The sequence below is a fragment of the Caloenas nicobarica genome, chromosome Z, assembly GCF_036013445.1.
Source record: "Caloenas nicobarica isolate bCalNic1 chromosome Z, bCalNic1.hap1, whole genome shotgun sequence".
NCBI lineage: Eukaryota > Metazoa > Chordata > Aves > Columbiformes > Columbidae > Caloenas > Caloenas nicobarica.
The window spans coordinates 107,079,195-107,100,416 of NC_088284.1; the positions used below are offsets into that span (position 1 = coordinate 107,079,195).

The following is a 21,222-nucleotide window of genomic DNA, read 5'->3' on the forward strand; positions in this document are numbered from 1 at the left end:
CTCGTGTGCCTGACCCTGTGTGATTTCCATGCTCGTCACCTACCCTGTTCCAGCAAGTCGCTGCAATGACGATTCTTTTCTAGGCTCCGGGGACGGGCAGAAATCAAGAGTTCAGTGACCTGCAACAATCCCTTCAGCTTTAGGTGGAGCTTTTGATTTTGCTTGTCTTGAGATAGAGAGGCAAACCCCAGCCCTGCTCCCGCTGCTCTGCTCGCTCCGCAATGCTGGCGGCGGCCGCGCGGCCTCCGAGGGCGAACTCGGCATCCAGCGGGACGGGCGAGGCTTGCTGTGACCCCCTTCCTTCCAGAGGGGCCCAAATACCTCTCAAACCTGCGTGGGAAATGCTGTAAATCAGAGCAGAGTCCTCAGGCTCCCCTGGGCCCACGGACACAGCAGTTTGCACCTCTTGGGTTTTCATCTCCAGGCTGAAAAACCTGGGGTGCTGTGAGCGGAGCAACACGATCGCGAGAGGCATCGCTGGCTGGTGCAGGTGGGAGATGCCGCCTACATTATTCTCTTCTCCCTTTCCCGGACAACAAACCGATTCTGAAGTGCAGCTGTGGCCATCGAGGCACGGCACCTCTCCCGCTGCTCCTGGGGCAGTGCTGCTACACCATGGCCCGTCCCTTAGGCTCGTCATATCATAGAGTCGTTTTGGTTGGAAGAGACCCTCAAGATCATCAAGTCCAACCATGACCTACCTCCGGCACTAAACCATATCCCGAAGAACCTCATCTATGTGTCTTTTAAACACCTTCAGGGATGGTGACCCCAAAGCCGTGATGATTCCTGAGCCTCAATGGCAACGAGGAGGCTTTTGCAACAGAAACTTTGGGCACCTGCAGGAAGCTCTTGTGGTTGCAGACATTCAGCTGAACTTGTGGTTTTTTCTGTTTTCCGTGGGGTTAGATTAAAGCGCTAAAAGCGTGCGTGGCGGGGGTAAGAAGCGGTGGCAGCTCACAGCACACACTTCTGCAAGCGTGCCCCAGAAAAGCAAGCAACAGCTGCCAAAAAAACCCCACCTTTGAGCAAACAAAATGAAAATAAGTTCCCCTTTTCGGTCAGTGGGGTTTTACTTGACAACTTGTAGACAAAGAATCTCTCTTCTATGAAAGGTTAGGTGCGCAGAAGTGTAACATGCATATGCATAAAACTTCTGTGACCTCTCTTTAATCCAAAAGAAGAACAGGGCTTTCAAACAAACGGGATTAACGGGGGCTACTTTGCCGTGTGTATAAATGAAACACGATAAATTGTTTGAAAACCGATGAGGTGGATTTGTGGAGGAGAGCTCGGAGCTGGATATTGCACAGGAGGGTCGAAGGAGGTTCCAAGATGTGGTTTGGCAGGAGCCAGGAGGGAACAGCAGGAATCCAGCCTCTCCCTCCCCTTCTCCCACCGCGTCCTTCGGCTCCGCGCTCGGGCAGAGTCAGATCCCGTATCCTCCGCTACGTATTTCGGTTTTGCTAAAGTACAGCTATTCTTAGGCGAGGTAGTGAGTCATTAAGCGCTTTCAGAATGTTTATTTGTCAAGCCGCAGGCACTTAAATTTACTTCTGAAGCCAGGCAAACCCACTCGGGAGGATTTCTTTCTTCCGCAGAAATCACTAGGTGAAATTCCACGGCACGAGGTCAGTCCTGCCGCCCGAAACACTGCGAGTCGGGTCCCACCCAAGGGCTGCCACCAGTTTGGGTTTAAAGCGGTCTCATTTTCAAAGGTCAGCGCGAGAGGGGAAGTGAACAAGAAGAAGAATGTTGTTCCCTGATTTAGCTTTTTTTAATGTGGTTGGGTTTGGTTTGGTTTGAATACAGGGACTGGACTGTGACCCCTCTGTGGGTGGGTGCCGGTTGTTTGTGCTTCCCTACGCACAGCTGGATACAGGCAGAAAAAAACGTGGAGAGTAGACGTGACCTCCACAGCTGGAAGAAGAAGAAGAAGAGGAAACCACTGGGAACCAACCTCGTGCTCCTTCGAAAGCCGCCAGCCTGGTGCTGCCCTGGACTGTGCGCACCCAGTGATCCCCAAATAGGTACGGAAAATGCTTCATGTTCTCACGACACGTGGATCAGCCTTGCAATGTTCACATCGAACCACGCGAGCTTGCCTCTCAAATCGATTTGCTACAGTTGCGGTGCCTAAAAGAAATTGCGATGTCCTTGCAAGCATGATCGAGAAATGCTCTTGCTTCGAGCGCAGGGACACAAAAGGCTCTGCAGTTCCCCTCTGGATGTGGCCTCACTGGGGTCACAGGGCCCTTGCGATGTAATTCCTTAAAAACCTGGCTGAAATGGCTCCACTACGGAGAAACGACTGTGTGTAGTTTTTTGGTGTTTGTTCTTTTCGTTTGTTTGGTTTTGGCTTGGTTTGGTTTGCTTTGGTTTGTTCGGTTGTGTTTATTTTGCTTGGTTGTTTTTGGTTTCGTTTTGTTCAAAAAAAACCAAGCCCTCACCTGAATCTTGACTCCTCGTAGCGGTGGTCTCATGTCTCCAGATGTGGACGTATCCCTCCAAGTCTGAGAGGAATTACAAACCCTGTTCTAGGTGCGTCTGTCAATGGAGATGCTGCAAGAATGTGCAGGTTGTGTTTCCTCCTTCTGCTTCCAGGAGGGAGTTACAGCTCTGTGAGATGTTACTGTGACCTAAGAACAGAGATGGGGATGTATTTAATTTTAATTTTACTTTAATTATGGCTTGCAACATAGCACCTGGCTTCTCATTTGAATTCCAGCCCATAATGGAAACCTGCACTGTCTGCTATCGGCAAAGCTGACGATCTATATATTAAACCAAGCAGCAGGCTGTGAGTTATGAAGAAAATATGCACGGATGGACAAAATATGGGGAAAACACCCCTAACAATGCAAGGAGACCACTTACACATCACTTCTTTTCTGCACTGCAGAATTTAGCTTTGAGGAGAAATGTTTTGCTTCAGACCTGGTCACAGAACCATCTTTGGCAGAATTGCAACGTACAGAACCACATGTTTATATCGTTGTGAACTGATCGGCTTTATCTCTATATTATGGGTGCAATTATCGTTATTTTCTTATGTATAATAGATGCATGTGCAGCTTTAGAAGTTCATAGATCACAGCCAACTGTTTTCTCCTAAGTTAAGAGAGAGATAAATGAGAGCTGAGGCTGCCGGCCATATCAGGACCTGTACATCTCCATCTCAAAACCAACAAACTCCAGCACGGGCGAGCACAGCATGGTTTGTGCATCGACAAGCTCATGGTTTGTGGCTCGATCTCCAAGCTATGTCTGCCTTTTGGAAGGTGAAATGAAAAGGAGGCTTGTCGCAGGCTTTACCATGGAGTTTACAGCACCGTAGCAGTTTCTAATTGATTATTTCCTGCTTTTCTTGAAGTCTGCATCTTTAAGGGTGCTTAATCTGAACATTTTAGACAAAAACCAGCCACACGGTTCAAGCTTTTGGGCTAGGTTTTTTGGTTTGTTTCTGTGTTTCTGGCTGTGAAAGAGCTCGCACAACCTGTGGATCACCAAACAATAAAACGGCTAAATATTAATTTCTGTTCCTTCTACCTAAACCCACTCCTATCTTGACATTGTCCGCGTACAAACGTTCACAAAATTCACAGAGTAATTCTGGCGATACAAGAACCCTGACAGATTTACAGGCCTGTCGCTGGATGGCTGCAGGGTTTGGAAGTTGATATATTTATGTGATTCAGCAGCAGTTGTGGAGGGTTTTTCCCGCGGGGGATAATTCTCTGTGCTCGAGATTTCCCATGAGAGCCCAGCAATCCCACCTCTGGGGAATCTGCTCTTTCCAGGCATTTCACATGGTTATTTTTGGCTACGTCCGTGGCGATTTCGACTTTCCCAGTGCAGCTATTTTTATAACACATGGCTGTGAAGTCTATAGCATTAGACATAATGTAATAGTGCATGTTGGAGTGTCCCAGGACTGTATATATGCAATTACTGCCTCTCGCACCTGCTCCCTCTTCGTCCTGTGTTTGAAACACTCCTTTACTGTAAGAAGCCGAAGCTTCGGAGGCTTCTAGACAACGGTTCCTTTATTGAGCATGCTAAGCTGCCATAAATATTTAATTAGGTATTGTTGTATTTTTGGAGAGATACAGGAAAAAAAAAAAATCCCCATTTCCTTACATTTAAACAGAACATTTTCCTGGTGGAAAAAATTCCCTGCACTAAGTAGTGACGGGGAGCCGTATTTTAAGAGGGTGCATAAAAATTTGAGAGGGTGAAAGGCTGGTGAAGAGGGGATTTCACTGAGCGGAGGGTCCTCTCCTGTTGTTCTCTCGGTGGGAAGGGAGGCAGCACATCTCTGCTGTATCTCGATTTCTTGTTCTCTGGCTTCCCACCCAAACAACCCCATCTTCATCTTGCTGATTTCTACTCAAGAACCACCTGAAAATTCCCCCATCCTTTTCAATGGTTGAAAAAAAAAATTGGGACAAGACTAAAGGACCAAATTCTAAAATGTTGTAACTGCACTGATCTCAAAATCACCGTTCGATAGCACAGAATTAAACTTAAGTACACTGAACCCAACAGCAACTAATGCTTTAATGAATATAAAATTTATTTTCAAAATATCATGCTCTGTGTGTTGTGAACAGCTTTCCATACAGGTGACAGGGGGGAAACTTGAAGATCTCTCAACCAGAACGTCTCTTATATTGGCTCTGTCTTTAGAAGCCAGAGAGAACTAACTTACAAGAAAGATAAAAATTTAAGTATGTACGGTTTGGTCAAAATAATGATGATGGGGAATTAGGAAGCAATTTGTGAGTATGTTAAGGGAGAGAAATTATTTAGGGTTGTATGTAATCAGATGAACTTACCAGGAGGAAAAGCGAAACACATCCAGACTCATCACAGGATGACGGAGACGCCTCTTTGAAGGGGAACATTTGGAAAGAGACCCCACACTGTGGAGAAAAGGGACAGTAAAGTTTGTTCCAAACGTGTGCTGACGAAATATCCTGAGAGGTACCTTACAGTCTTGTACTTACTTGATGTATGGGTTGTGTGGCAGGTGCGTTTGTGGATTAAAATAACCATTATACCTATTAAAACTGAGCTGACTGCTTCACTGGCCAAATACAATGTAATACACAGAACAAAGCCTCATAATTACCACGGGAAGAACTCTGTATGCTTCCAGTCTCTGCAAAAATCCTCGCTCCGAATGTCTCCCTTCCCTCTTTCCCTCAGTTGCTGCACCTGAGAATTAAACCATGAACCTGTAAATGTTCACAAGCCTAACTTTAAACCCAAAGCTAGGCCTTCCGAAGTCGTGGATGGTGTTCTAGGCACCAGTATACCTGACACTTACCTGAACGTGTGGAATTAGACGCTCATATTGTAAAATCCTTGGACAGAAACAGTCTTTTATCATGTTTGTTAAAGGAGACTGCAAATCACGCACTTGACAGGGTAGATTTTTATTAAAATGCAATACAAATAAGCAACAAACCGCCTTAGTCGTGCCATTTGATGTGAGATCCTCTGTTGTCCTGAGTGTCTATTAACTGCAGGGAAATTGAGGAAACATTTGCTAAAGTGGAGCTAAATGTCATACTGCAGGAGTCAGGTCAGGAAATCCAGCGGCTTTCAATGGGAGCTCAATATCCAACCAGCTTCAGAGCTCTGTAAATCCCACCAGCCCGGTGAATAATTCCTTAGGTCAAAATACACCTTGAGAAGCTGAACCTTGGCTCCCCGGGTGATGGGCCTGTCGTGTGCAAGCATATGAGGATGTTTTACCTGGTAAGAGGGAGCAAAATACGTGTAGTGAGCATGTATACGACTGCCAGAGTACGTATCATTTCTGCTCTAATTCATATGTATATTTAGGGATATCGATCTGCGGTAATAATTAATGTAGCGACGTACAAAACACCCAAAAAGGTCGCAAAGAACTTTTCAAAACAAAATCCCTTAAAAACCCACTATTTAGACTAAGTGCTAGGCTTCCGATTTTCTTCTAGCACTAATATATTTTATTCAGCAAATTGCGAAGTCACATATTGCTGTACAGGAAATACAAAAAAAAAAAAAAAAAAAAAGTACGTGAGTCATGAAGGAACTGCCTGAAGGGGAGTAAAATACCCACAGATGTGGATGGGATCTGTGGCAACCACGCGTGATTTCGTGGTGGTCCAGTTTGCTCCGGCGATGAGCAGCCACGCGCGGGGAAAAGCGGGAGTTTGTCCTGGGGTCCTTCTGTACTAAAACCGCTCAAATTTGGGGTAACTCCCCACAAAGGGATGGTAAGGCCATGGTCTGGGCATGGCTTAAAGTCGGTTTTGAAATTAATCCTGTCTGAGTAACTTCGAAAACTTTTGCGGAACTTTTCCAGCGGAATCACGGGTGTTAATTGCAATAAACAACTGTGGTTTGGCTTAGCAGGCTTTTCTTTTAATATAACTGTTAACATCGCAAAATTTGTGACCGCCACGTAGAGCTCCTTAGTTCTCAAGGCGACAGATGAATCTTTAAAAGATTTCTGACGTTTTGGGGCAACGTTAAATTACACAGCATCACAGTCTATAGACCAAATGTGGCGGATCCGTGTCTCACCAGGAACGTTTTCCACAGCGACGCCCCCGTTGTGTCGCTCCCGTCTCACACTGTCCGCGTCCTGCCAGGAAAGAGCCGCGAAAAACAGAAGGACCTTATATGGAGTAAATAAAGGGCAATTTTCAGAGCCAGATGAATTTGTGGAATATGGAAGCAATTGTATATGTAAAGACAGGGCCTCGTAATTCACAGCAACAAACGGATGACTGGGGCCTCTCGTCGTAAATGAGTCTGTGTTCCGCGGATATTCGCTTTGTTGCAAGACATCAGATTTAAAATATTTCTTTTTTTTTTTTTTTAATTAAAGAAAGTGCACTTCTCTTTAGGTTAAGCAGAACAGTTTCTGTTCATAGAGAGCACCTACTGATGGAATCACAGGGGGTTAAAACCCACTTTGCTCCGTTTCCAGGGGTCACGAAGCATATTCTGCAACCTTTCTGTAGTTCGATTGACAAAGATTTTTCTTTAAAACAAAAACATATTGTCAGCCTGGGGGGGGGAAAAAAAAAAAAGTCCTAGAATGGGACCTTTGTAAGTATGTGACGAATCCGCAGCTGCCGCATACGTGTCAGACAAAAACCGTATTTATTCTCAGCAAATGTCAGAGTTGTCCTTCCATGCGAGGGTTTCCGCAGAGCTTGTGGTCCAGCCCCGTCCCAAACCTTCTCTGGACCAGCCTGGAGAGAAGGATGGAGTGATCTACGGCATCAGTATTTTCCCAAATGCCCTATTTTGACTGTCCTGATCCCCTATCAGGATTTTTTTGCAGCCTCACCGAACCCCACGACTTATTACGTTCTTCACAGCTGTGCTGGTAAAGCTTTTTAGCACAGATCTCGGGAGAGACGAGTGTAACCCGCGGTTTTCGAGTAAAAAAAAAAAAAAGGCAGAAAGTGTGAAATATGGCTGTTTTATTTATCTACAGAACGGGGCCGCTCGCTTCTCGCCGCGGGCTCGGGGCGGCGGGGCCGGGCGGGACCGGCGGGAGGGGCTGTAGGACCCGGGCCGCCCGGCCCCGCCCTGCCCGGTACCTCGGCCCCGCGCCTCTCGCTGTGATTGGCGGAGGCGGGGAGGGGCGGGGCTAGAGCGGGACCAATCCACCGCGGCTGGAGGGGGGGTGTCTCGGCGGAATGGTTCAGCCCAGGCGCCTCCCCACCTCCTCGCGAGCCCCAGTCCTTCAGCCAGGCCGCTACCAGCGCCCGCGCGCGCCCCGGCAGGACCCCGCGGGCTGCCCACCGCACTGCCTGACGGCGGCGGCGGCGGCAGATGCGGCGCCAGCGCTGCCGGCGGGCACGTGAGGAGATGTCGCTCGGTCGCCGCAAGCTGGTGGGAGACAGACCGCCGGCGGTCACCGTGGCCCTACGTTCCTGGCGGGCGCCAGCGGCGGCTTCCGCTCCGGCGTTTAAGCGGGGCGGCCGGCAGCGCCTGGGCGCGAGGAGCGCTGAGGGCGCGGGTCCTGGCGGCGCGGAAAACGCGCCAAGTTTCCCGTGGTGGCGAGAGCGGCGCCGGGGCGCCCCGCGGTCTCCATAGCAACCGGCGGGCGGCGGCGGCGGCCCGGGCCGCGCCAACATGTAGCGGTGAGGAGAGGCGGCTCCGCGGCGCCGGGCCCGCCGGGACAGCGGCCTCCCGGCGGGCGGGAGGGAGCGAGAGCGCGGGCGGCGCGGGGCGGCGGGCCGGGCGGGGAGGGGAGGCCGTTGTCAGGCGGGGGGCGCGGGGGCTCCGCTTCCCGCACTCCGAGTAAATGGCGGCTCGTGTGTGCGGCAGGTGTGAGCGGCCATCGCAGGTTCCCGGCCGGGCCGGCCGCCTCCCCCGCCCGGAAAGATGCCGGGGGTGTTACCGAGCGAGGGCAGCGGGCCCGCCAGGGGCAGCCCCTCCAAGAAAAACCGGCTCTCCCTGAAGCTCTTCCAGAAAAAGGAGGCGAAGAGAGCGCTGGATTTCACCGAGTCCCAGGAGAATGAACAAAAGAGTTCGGAATTCCGAGGCTCCGAGGTGTACGTGAGAGTTTCGCTGTTCGTGCCCCGAGCAGGAGTTTTGGGCGGCGGGGAGCACGCTGCTCCGTCCGTGGAACACCCCCTTGCGCCATCCCCCAGTGCGGTTGTGCATTCCCACAGAATTACCCGCTCCAACTTCTACTCAATAAACCCTTAAGCCACGTTAATCGAACTGAACTAACCACTCGCCGTCATTAATCTCTAGCACTAATTTAAGAAAACAGGTTTGCTCTGCTATGGATGTTTAGCTGCCATACACTTTTTAATAACTCGAAGAAGTTACTTTGTTTGAAGTTGATGTGAGGTAGTTATTAAGATGCCATAGCATTTAAAGTATATAAAAATGTAAGTTTTTACAAAATGAGTTTTAATGAAAACATTTTTGGGTTTTAACGGTTGTGTCTGCTGTGGGTAAAAGAGTTAATTGCTCTGCTTACTGTCATTCGTTAGGGTGTTTCAAGCCCTGAACAGATCTGTCATCTCCTTGTAGTTAGTGAGGAAATTTAAGCGGGAAAAAGAAGAATTGCTTAATCATGGTCAGTTATAAACGTATCGGAGACTTTAAAATTTAGTTTCGTTATGTCCATGCAGTGCGTTATCACTGCGTATAATGTGTCAGATTTGTTGATTCCTTCATTTTTTCTTTTTTCATTCTGTTGTTTATCCTTTTGGTTTGCTCCCAGAAATGAACTGATGTGAATCTGGAGCACGGGACAGTGACAGAAAATATGTGCCAGACATATTTTTCTTAGTGCTGCTTTAGGAATGAACAAAGAACATAAAAAAGTTTGGGTGCCCAGAGTAGCCATACGAACGCTCTCAGAAACCCTGTGACATGATTTTGATCCGTATATGTTAGTCAGTAGCTCTGAAAGCCAACTCTGAGAGGGTAGATGGCCAGGAGAGAGATGTGCATCTATGCCAGAAGAAATCATCTTCAAAAAGTGCCTCTTACGCCCTGTTTTCTCTATTTAATAGTGATCAAGTGGTTCCTGCAGCGCAGCCTCCCTCGCTCGTTAGCTGTGAAAAGAAAGACAACATGTTGCCTTTTGTGGGCTTGAACAATCTGGGTAACACGTGTTACCTGAACAGCGTCCTTCAGGTAACGTCATGCTCAGGGGCCTTGGAAAGATGATTTTTCTTTTGGTTAAGCACAAGCGGATGGGATTTGTAGTTTGGTGTTGCAGAGATATCTGGACATAGTACGAAGGGAATCTAATTACAGCGGGGATAAAAAGATGATGCTGCGGGAAAAGTGCGCACTGTAGGTTGCCTTGATTGGGTAATTTTTCATTTTACTTACTCTGGGCACCTCCCTACTGTGAATAATCTCACGTCTTCGCGTGCTGTGCAGCAGCCCTGGGAGATGCAGAGCCGGTTTGGATCATAAATGTGGGTGTGTACGTTGAGTAGCTTCTTACTTTACCAATTATTCTCCTTTTAAACTTGCTTTCAGGTATTATATTTTTGTCCTGGTTTTAAAACTGGAGTAAAACACTTATATAATATAATTTCAAAGAAGAAAGAATCTTTGAAGGACGAAAGCGAGCAAAAAGCAGAAAAGGTAAGATATCTCCCGACACATTCCTTTACTTGTGTGAGTGAGGCTGCATGCCAGGAGCGCAATGAAAATTTAACCGATTTCTTCTGTTTGTAAGGAGTTTTGCAGTATTGTTTCCTAAAGTGCCATTTCAGGTAAAGATACATTTGAGTTGTTTTGGACTTGTGTTCAGAGTGTCTGTAAACTTGTAAGCACAAGTCTTTAAGTTGAACAGAAGAAATTCGAGAAGATACCTCACCATGCTTCTGACATTAAGATAATTACGATACAGTACTTTGAGTCGATGGAAATTGGAGTGTGGGCAAAGATGGTTTGGGATTTTAAAATAATGCCTAGCCTGGCTTTTATATTTGTTTTCTACTGGCAAAAGAGCAATACATTGCCCAAAACTCACCTGCTTCCTATAGCAGACAGAAATCTGTCAAATGTCTGTTAGACAACTGAGTGAGGGCAGGAGAGAAAAAGTTGTTGTTACAGACAAAACTGCAAGTATTTTTATTCTTTTTATATTGTTATTGCAGGGAAATTGTAAAGAAGATCCACTGGCAAGTTACGAACTAATCTGCAGTTTGCACTCATTGATTCTTTCAGTCGAGCAGCTTCAAGCCAGCTTTCTCTTAAATCCAGAAAAATACACAGATGAACTTGCAACTCAGCCACGAAGGCTACTGAATACCCTTAGGTACAAATTATCTTAATCAAATTGTCAGAATTTTCACCTGGAGTTTCGAGGCCGTTGTACAGCACAGCGTTAGAGACTTGCGGGGGGTAGATGGTCTGAAAATTGGGGCATCGTTATAGAAAGTTTAGTGTGTTTATTGTTAGCTTCGTGGTATCATAAATTTGCCTTGTTCTTTTACTTTTACTAGAGAGCTCAACCCTATGTACGAAGGCTACTTGCAGCACGACGCCCAGGAAGTTCTGCAGTGTATCCTGGGCAACATTCAAGAAACGTGTCAGCTCCTGAAGAAGGAAGAATTGAACAAACTGCCCGTGGAAGAGCCTGCAGCTAAACTAGAGGAAAAATCTAATCAAAACACCGAGAGCAATGGAACTGGCAGTGCTGCTGAGGAGGAGGATAATGCACCGAGTAGCCACGGCGGAGAGACGGCTGAAGACAAGCTGCTCAAAGGCAATGGGAAAAGAAAAAGCGATGCTGAGGGTGGCAACGCAAAGAAAAAATCCAAAGTTTCAAAAGAGCAAATCGCAGCGGAAGAAAATCAAAGGCAAACCAGGTCGAAGAGGAAAGCGACTGGAGAAAAGGTAGAAAATCAAACTGATGCCATTGCCAAGTGTTCCAGTGAAAGTGAGGGTGCGAAGCCGACGCAGAAGAAGTCACGGCTCAGGTTAAACTGGTTAAAATCCTCATGCAAACAGCCTAGTATTCTGTCTAAATTTTATAGTCTAGGAAAGCTAACTACAAACTTGGGATCCAAAGACCCAAGGAAAGAATATGATGACTGTGAGCTCGAAGAGTCATCTGTAAAGTGTGAAAATGGTCACAACACTAAAGAAGAATATTGTGAACCAGCGTCTCCCGTGGAAAGCCATAATGAAAAAGGAACTGAAAAGGAACCAAAAAAGGAAGGTTGGTGAACAAGTGTATGGGCTTAAAATTAGTCGGATTAAGAAATTCCTATGCATGCGAAGTCAGCCTTCAGCCTGCACAGCCATCAGAGCTTGCAAATACAAAATTACCGTTTCAAGACTTAAAAAATATTTTATGAAAGAGAATTTCATTTTTATACGTTTGTAGGGTTTTTTTATAACTTGACCTGTTTAGCTTAGAACTTTTGAGGTATTTATCTATGTAATCATTGTACAATATAAAAAAGTCAGAATATTACCAGGTTTCTAATATCACTAATTTTTGTCATTTATAGAAATAGCAAGTGGGTTTAAGATGTAAAGGAAAATTAAGTGTCCGGAGCAACCAGAATCAAACCCCATTGGCTATGGCTTTGTGTTGCAAGTCTTCACAAGTAATTTCTTCTCCTTCCCTCCCTTTTCATCAGTCCTTCCGTAGTTCCAGCCTTCCCAGGAACTTAGGAAAGACACAGGATGTATTACATATGTTAATTACATAAGCTAATTGGCTGGCAGGTGTGGATTTTGGTCTTGTCAATGAGACAAGAAACCTCTGAGGGAAAGGCCTCGGTAATGTGGAACTTTCTTTCTGATCCAACCACGAATTTTGATAAAAATTTGAAGGAACGCAGAATCTTTTGAGCTCCCCGTTTCTTCAGCAGATTTGACTAAAATTGGCCAGCAAACTCAGAAAGTATTGGAGGAGAGGACTGAGAATAGAGACCTGGCAAAAATACAAGTGTGATTTCCCCTGGGAGGACTGACAGTCCGTACCGAGAAGGCAGTGCGTTGATGACAAACACAAATTTTCCAGAATGTGACACCGTCGCACTTCAAGTGTAAAATAAGAACCTAATCTTGAAACAGAAATTAAAGTTTGAGGGCCAAGAGACAGGGGCTCTGTATTCTGTGAAAATGGCATGTGATAAGCAGCTGCTTTTTTTGCTTTTTTTTTTTTTTTTAATTTTGCCTTCCCTCCTCTTTTTGCCTTCCCTCCTCTTTTTGCCTTCCCTCCTCTTTTTGCCTTCCCTCCTCTTTTTGCCTTCCCTCCTCTTTTTGCCTTCCCTCCTCTTTTTGCCTTCCCTCCTCTTTTTGCCTTCTCATCCCCTGTCTGGAACCCCTAAATGCCATGTGTGTAACACCTTGATTTTGGAAGGACAACAGCCAGGTTCTGAAGTGCCATTTGAATACAACGCATCTTGCTAAGTGCCGCGGCTCCTCCTTTCTCTAGGGACCGAACTGGCCGTTTTTGAGCTGGTGGAGAAGCTGTTCCAGGGCCAGTTGGTGCTGCGGACGAGATGTTTGGAGTGCGAGTGCTTTACGGAAAGAAGAGAAGACTTTCAGGACATCAGTGTTCCAGTGCAAGAAGATGAACTTTCTAAAACCGAAGAGAGTTCTGAAAGTAAGTAATTCTTGCTCCTGTGCGTGCTCGTTAAATTAGAGGCTGTTCTGTTATCTCTCGTCCTGATTAACTTTAGACTTGGGGAAACACAGTGCTGGTAATGTGGACAGATCTGGACAGTATTGAAATTGTTTCAGGTCTTAACATGTAACACGGGCTGCTTACAATCCTTCAATCACGTACATGTTTTCCTGCTTATAAATAGGTATTTTCTATCATTTGGGTCTTCCCTTTCTTCTTGGATAAGAAATTCTGCATTTTCTTAATTTTATAAGAAACATCTGCACCTTTTTTTTTTAATAAAATAAACGACAAACCAGATTTTTGTTAATTTACTGTAAAAATACGTTTATGGTCTTTTAGACTGTTGTTACCTTAATAGCATTTGTTTTTAATTTTAAAATGTGAGTCCCCTAGTATCTTTCTCAATTTTAGTGATCTATACTCAGTTTTTAGCTATTTTCCAAAGTAAGCATGGCAACAATACATTTTGAGATTCAGAATTAAATAATAATTTTAGTCCCTGTGGGCTTAATTTGGAGCCGCTTTTACTATTTTTGCCCTCCCCGTTTTGCTGAGGGACGACAGATTAAAGCTTGTGTGTGACAGTGCAGGTGATCCCGTCAGCAGCAGCGTGACGCTCTGGGGAGGCAAAACGTAAAACAAAACCAAGGGAACTTTGGTTATTTTGGAGGTTTTTTTGCCTCAATGAGTGAAATTTTGGTCTTGGATATATGCACCCAGTTTCCAGAGAGAGAATTAGCGCGTGCGATGGGAAGACGAGCTTTGGGAAAACCACAGATTTGAAGTAATAATGTCTATTAAGTGGTATTTTCATCGCTTCCTGAAATCATTCAAAGATTTGATTATATTTTCATACATATTGAGCGTTCTTGACAGTGTTGAAAGTAGTTTTTGAACATGTCTTAACCTGACATGTTTTGGTTTGTTGTTTTTCTGGTGGGATGCCTTGGGAATGGAAATAACGGCATATCTGTGAATGTAATGATTCTCTTTTATAGTTTCTCCAGAGCCAAAAACGGAAATGAAGACTCTTAAATGGGCAATTTCACAGTTTGCGTCAGTGGAAAGGATTGTGGGAGAGGATAAATATTTCTGCGAAAACTGCCACCATTACACAGAAGCAGAGCGCAGCCTTTTATTCGATAAAATGCCTGAAGTGATTACAATTCATTTGAAGTGCTTTGCTGCTAGTGGCTTAGAGTGAGTATGCAGATTGACGGTGTTACGAAACCGTGTGCTCTTGGAAGGGAGATCTTACCAGAAGAGATGAAAATGTTTTGTAACTTTTCCAAAAGCAAAAGGAGATTTCTAGACTGAAATTAACTTAAAACAGCGGGACGTGGCCCCCGATTTCTTAAAGGCTTTCTGTTCTCACAAGTAGTGGCAGAAATCACCTCTAGGAAAATACACTTTCAGGAGAATTCTGAACAAAAATTGTCTTATCTATATTCTTACAACAGCCCGATATCCTGATGTTTCTTAAAACTTTACCTTGGGTATCACCTGCATGAGTTTAGAGGCAGGTTTAAGTTCTTTAGCAGAACAAGTAATGAGAACAAATCTGAGTGTTGTGGTTGTAGCTCATAGTACTTTAGTACTCACATTCAGTTAGAGACCAAAATTTGGAAAAAACAAAACGAAACAACAACAAAAAAGCCACCAGGAGATCAAAATTTTGAAGAGCTAACACACATTAGAGAAAAATTGATGGATTCCTTTAAAAATACAGTGAGGGCAATGTCACTGCTGTTCAACTGCTGAGCAATCAGTTTGGTGTTTTATACTGTAGAAATCCTTGGTTTTTTGGTTTTTTTTTTTTTGAAAGAGATAATTCTTATGAGACTGTTCTTTTATCTTTTTTCATACTTAAGAATTTGGGGATTTCCTTTGGGAAGGGAGAGGGGGGGAAAAAAAAGAAAAGGCTGTCCCAGCAGTACTGTACACAAATGAAACAAGGACGTGACGGTTTTGCAGTGAACTCTCTTTCTCCACTGAGATTCAATAATGAAAAATGACAGAAAGCTTCATCAGGAGAAACTTCTTAAAACTGTAAAATACTCCCCCAGATCCTTTAGAAAATTGTCATGCCATTAATTTTTGAGAGCGACTATAGAATTTTGGTGACATTTGCAGACTTGGCCTGTATTTTCAGCTCTGGTATTCATTAAAAGTTAACTTTTGCTGTCTGCGTTGACTTTGCTGGATGCAGCAAAAGAAGATATAAATTCGTGCTGTTTTCAGCAGCGTCTCTGCCGCAGCTTGTGATTTATAAGCCGGTTTCTGGGCAGAATTCTGAGACATAACAATGAGCTGCTTTGCGACATGCATGAAGTTATTCAGGCACAAATTAATTTGGCCTTAATTAATTAATCCACCCAGTTCCCTGTGCTTTGCATTTCCATGTGGGTTGGCTTTGGGCCTTCGGAGCCACCTTTCCAGCAGGAAAGTCTAATTCCTGAAGTCTTCTGTGTAATTAGTTTAGCATATTTGTGTCGCCAACGTATTTTGGAGCTTTTTTGGAGCCTTTGGCACTACACAGATACCAAAAGTGAGTTGACAGGTGATTTGTCTCTATAAACAAGTGCTGGTAACTGTGGTCAGTGTAAATCAGATTTGTGAAGTAACTACTAAGATTATATTAAGATACTTTTACAGGTAGTTTGCTCAGATTGTTAAAACTAGAATTCCTGCTCTGCCTGGTTTTAGTATTTGTTTTTAGGAGTATCTTGGTTTCTGACAAAGTAGGAAGGGACCTGCCTGTCTGTAACGTCTGCTGACGTCTCGTCATACAAGTCTAGGATTGTTACATAGAAAATTGTCTTTTCATTGCTCTACGTAACATTTGACTGTCGCAATAAGGCGGAGAAAAAGTCGCACACTTCTTAAAAACCTGCAGTGCTGTTGTTGAGTAGCCCTTGGTCCGAGATGCTGTCCTGGTGGGATTATAGGCTGTTCAAAAAAAATACAGCCCGAGATGTCCACCTGCAGGAACCCTGGATATTCTCTGCAGTTTGCTCCTACCTTTGCTACTTTTGTTTTGCTCCTATGAGGGAGAACTTGCGGGTTACCCAGGCAGCTCCTGCATCACTTACCTCTTCTTCCATCCCGGCAATCTTCAGGTCCTTGCTTCAAAATACTCAGACCTAGATGGGGTCAGACTGAAGCCCATCTCTTGTGTTCCTTCTGTGTCTTCTAATCATGTCACACATTTTCTGCCAAGTGCTCGCAGCCCGGGATTAAAGAATTAAGAGTGGAAAAACCAGACGCAGAACTGGAGTCAGTGATGAAGCCGAAACCGCTTCGAAGATTGTTTCCCAGCTTTTGGCTTGGGTGTTTGATCTTGGCCAGAACCGTGTCATTTCTAAACATCTTGATTTGGGGTAGTAAAGCACAGCTGGAAATCCAGCGGGAAGAGCTGAGGCATAAACTAAAGCACCAGCTCGCTCCGTAGTGCCCAGAGTCACAGGGGTTTCTGAACAATGAGCTTTGGAGCTTCCCCCAGTTGATTTGTGCAAACTTGTAATATTTATTGTAAAAAACAAAAAAAACCCAAAAAACCAAAACTATTCTTCATAGGAGACTGCAAGGATTCGCCCTAAAAGTAATAACAGACTGTTTTGCTGGCCTTAAACTGAGATTTTTAAACGAAGCATCTTCGTGCTTCTCATAGCTCCAATAAAAAATTTGAAACTTCTCCACTTCTCAGTTGCGCTCTAGTGAGTTATCTGGCAACTGAGTTAGAAATGAATGAAGAGAAATGAAGCAGAAGGGGCTGCTAATGTAAATATTTGTAGTTCGTAGGGATTTGCTGCATCTTTTCTAGATGCTGGCTTGCAAAGTGGTTTGTGGTTTATTTTTGTTTTGCTTTGTTTTGGTTTTTTTAAATAAGCAGCCAGTGTGAAAATCTATTTGCCTGGGGATGAGTAATTCTCTTTAGCAAGTGTCTGTGTGTGGGGGAAAAAAAAAAAGTCCTATTCCATGTGTGCTCAGACTAGAAAGCTATTAAGAAGAAATGTGTAACTGGTAACATCTAATTAAGCTTTTCTACTATGTAAATTTATCAGTTGTTGGAAAAAAAAAATCAGATTTTTGCCTTGTGAAATGGTATTGGGTAAGAGGGATTTTTAATTTTTTTTTTTTTTTTTAAAGACACTTCAGGCTTTGTAACAGTCATATTTGCTAATCAGTGACAGCAGTGCTTATGCCACCAGAAATTTGGAGTATTTCACATTTTTGTGTTAAAAGCATTGCAGTAAAATAGCTTAAGTCTTTGAAAGTCTATAATAACTTGAGGTACTAATTCAGTGCAGTGGGTAAAGTTCCACTGATTTACGGCCTCAAATGCTGTAGCTGCAGCAACGGGGTTTGTTTTTGAACATAAGGCAGCGTACTCGGTGTGCAATTCTTCTGTCTTCAGACTCTTATCATTCAGAAGAACAAAAAGCTAATAGGAAAAGATTGCCTCTCATATTTCCTGCTCTCCAAATCTTTCTGGTACTGGATCTCATTCAGAAGGTAGAGCCTGTTTGATTTTAATGTTTTCTGTTAATAGGATTGTCATAGTGTGCTTGAGTGGAACTGGATTTCTGATCTGGAGTACCAGAAGTTTCTCAGCTCCTTGACTCTCTTCTGAATATTTCTGGCTACTAATAATAGGGATTTTCAGAAGATTTCAGCTTTATTTCTGATTATCTGCTCTTTATTGTTTCTCGTGGTGTATTCAAATGTTTATGGTAAGCTTAGGTCTAAAACTAGAGGTCAGTTAATGAGACTTGAGTGACTGAGGACATCTGTGTGTGTGTAAATGTATTTATAAGGGTTTATGGCTGTGAATATGAAACGTTTAGAAACGCAGCAGAATCAAAACTAAACCCAGTAAAACACAAGTAATATTCTGTTACTGTAGTTATACTTGTATTCTTATGCATTATCCACAGTTTTCTTGGATTAAAGGTAGTTATTTCTAATGATAAAATGCAAGTTGAATAACAGTAGTTAGCTCTTTGGAACCCGAGTTTTACCGGGTTTGTTTCTATGCCCCTGTATCTTGCCCTACAACACCCCAACAGCTGAGCAAGACTTGAGTGAAGTCTATTAGGACATCATAACATATCATTAAATACAGGGCTTAATTAAATTGGGCTGATGCAGTATGCAAGTTGTGTAAGATAACAATTATCTAAGGAGGCTAATACACAAAGTCCTAATGCTTATTTTCTTTTCTAACTCTTTAAAAGATCCTTCTTGTAATCAAAGCACTTAAACTTTTCTATTTGTATACTATGAACAAATTGCTAAATATTTATGAAATACTTGATGCTTTTCCACAGTAAATCAGCTAGATAATTGTTTAAAGAAACTGAATAACATAGGACAGTTAATGAAGAATCCCAAGTAATAAGAAAGTGTTAGGAACTTACTCATCCTTAGACAACCATTGCATTACCGGGGCAGTATCCTACAGTGCACTGGGATGATCTGAGAAAAACTACTTATTACAGCAAGAACTTGGTTTCTCTGAGTGACATTAAAGCTACTTGGTAGTAAAATAGATTTGTATTCCTTTATTTAGCTTGCTTCAGCCTTGGATGTTAAAGGGGGTTTTTTTGTTTGGTGGTGTTTTTAATCTGGAAAGCAGGATGATGTCAGGGAAAAAGTGCCGAGTATTCGTGCACAGAAGCACGAGTGGTAACTGAACAAACAGGATCACTCCTTGTATCATCACTCTTTAAAACTTAACTTTAGCTGATACTTCAGAAAAAAAGGAATTTCTTAAATAGTTAAAATATGTAGTTATTAGGCTGTAAGAGCTGATGTTATACACACTCATAAAAATGTCTTCTCTGACCAGCTGCTTGTGATAAGCCAGCTAAAAAGTGAGCAACTGCTCACCTTCTAATAGAAGGAAAACATAGACGCAATATCTGGGCTGCTTAAAGCAATTATCTATCGTGCGCTGTTGTGGCGAGAGGTCTGACCTTTATTTTTCTTCCAAAGGTTTGATTGCTACGGTGGACTGTCCAAGATAAACACTCCCTTGTTGACGCCTCTCAAACTGTCGCTAGACGAATGGAGCACGAAGCCGACCAACGACACCTACGGCTTGTTTGCGGTGGTGATGCACAGCGGCATCACCATCAGCAGCGGACACTACACGGCGTCGGTCAAAATTACAGATCTGAACAGCCTGGAGCTAGATAAAGGAAATTTCATCACTGACCAAATGTACGAAATGATTAAACCGGAGCCCCTGAACGAGGAGGAGGCCAGAACTGTCACTGAAGACTACGACGATGGCGAAGTCTCTTTTAGAGTCAACGGCAACGCGCAGCCGGGTAAAGTTCTGAACAAAAAGAATACGGAAGCCGTCGGACTTCTCGGGGGGCAGAAGAGCAAGTCTGACTGTGACCTGTACAACAAACCAGCCAACCCTGACAAGTTCCTGAACGTCGTTCCCGAGAACAGAAATGCCGAGTCTGGCAGCAGCGCCACGAGCGCAGAGCCCGGCGCAGAACCCGGCCAGGAAACCGCGGGTGCTGCCGCCAGCGGACTGGAAACCAAAGCTCTGTGCGTGCTGCAGAGCCTCAAAGAGTACGAGGGCAAGTGGTTGCTCTTCGATGATTCTGAAGTGAAGGTCACAGAAGAAAAGGACTTTCTGAATTCTCTTTCTCCGACATCATCGTCTACATCGACTCCTTACCTACTGTTTTATAAGAAAATTGTAGAGTGATGCTGTATTTTGACTGTAAATATTAGGGATTTGCATACACTTGTTGGTTTGATTTGCATCAAAACTACCTGGAAGAAACAGCTTGAAGCTACTGGATCATAATGTTTCTCGTCTTCTTTTGTTCAGTGTAAGTGGCTCAACTTGAATTAACAAACCAAGACATAGAATTTAACTCGCACAGTAACTTTGATGCTGGAGAATAGTGATATGACCTTTTAGAAATACCGATTTGTATAGTTCCTAAATGATGCCTACAGTACACGGTAGTGGTTTTAACACAACTCTAGCCCTCAGACATGCTTATTGTATTATTAGCTTTTTTTTAAAATAAAAGTTATTTGTATTCATATTCTGGAGTAAATGTATATTAACTAGCAAATTTCATCAGAAGTTGTGTATTTTTGTAACTTGGGAAGTAATACTTCATATTTAGTCTTTGGATAATCAACGTGGTTTATTCTCCTTATCCAGTTCTATACTGCTCGGTGCAACTCGAAGCACAAGAAGAGGGTCTTGTGACCTCGTTTAGTGTATTGGAAGGAACCGAACTTAATAGAAATGTTTGAATGGTCTAATTTACATCTTGTTGCATAGGTGTTAAATGGGCAAAGTGTAAATAGGTGTGATTAATACTTCAAAACAGGGGGAGTGTGTAGTGTAATTAAGACAATTTTGTACTTTTAAGAGTAAAGACCTCTAATATGCATATCTGTTTGGGTGGATTTGGAACTTAGTGGTGACCTTATAACAGTTAATTTGTACTTGGAGCTCACTGAAATGTGGGAAAACAAAAGCATTTGGCTTTGATGCTTTGTTAAGAATGTATATATGAAATAAAAAAAATTTATGATATGCATCTGAGATGACTAGATCAGAATTTTGTGGTTGGAGAGGGAAAAGCGGGAAGGGAAAGTGGTTGGGTGCTTGGAAATTTACCTGTCTTAGAGAAATGGAAGATTTAAAGTGCTTTAAAAATCACATTCTCTGGTTTTTAACTGTTTCTCGTACAGCGTATCTGACTTAGAAGGCTGGGGACGACTAGAAGTAGGTTCAGAGGCAAGGGGAAAAGGAAACCAAGATTACTGTGAAAACAAGTGAAACGTTTGGCTCTGAATACTAGAGATTAAAGCCCAAAACCATCTGTTAGATGCTAAAATGTTAACATAAATCCTATAAACTGCAGACAATTAAAATCTTAAAAATGTGACACCCAGGAGGCCGAGTTTTACTTCTGCTGTCCTAGCTGGGATGGAATGACATGAAGTGCTGCTGCGGAGACAAGGTGTGAGTATGCCCTACTTTTCTGGATTTAAACTTTTTCAAGTACAAATTAATTTGTTTACAGGAG

The 21,222-nt window shown here is 43.7% G+C and overlaps 1 protein-coding gene across 1 annotated transcript; it reads left to right on the plus strand.

Moving 5' to 3' along the window:
* Nucleotides 1-8,046: 8,046 nt before the first annotated feature.
* On the plus strand, nt 8,047-20,699 carry USP1 (ubiquitin specific peptidase 1). Its single transcript, XM_065656511.1, has 9 exons — nt 8,047-8,156; nt 8,344-8,570; nt 9,549-9,672; nt 10,027-10,134; nt 10,653-10,813; nt 11,001-11,719; nt 12,950-13,120; nt 14,143-14,344; nt 19,142-20,699. The coding sequence occupies exons 2-9, from the start codon at nt 8,401-8,403 to the stop codon at nt 19,872-19,874; spliced, it is 2,388 nt and encodes a 795-aa protein (XP_065512583.1). The 5' UTR covers nt 8,047-8,156; nt 8,344-8,400; the 3' UTR covers nt 19,875-20,699.
* The last annotated feature ends 523 nt before the right edge of the window (nt 20,700-21,222 follow it).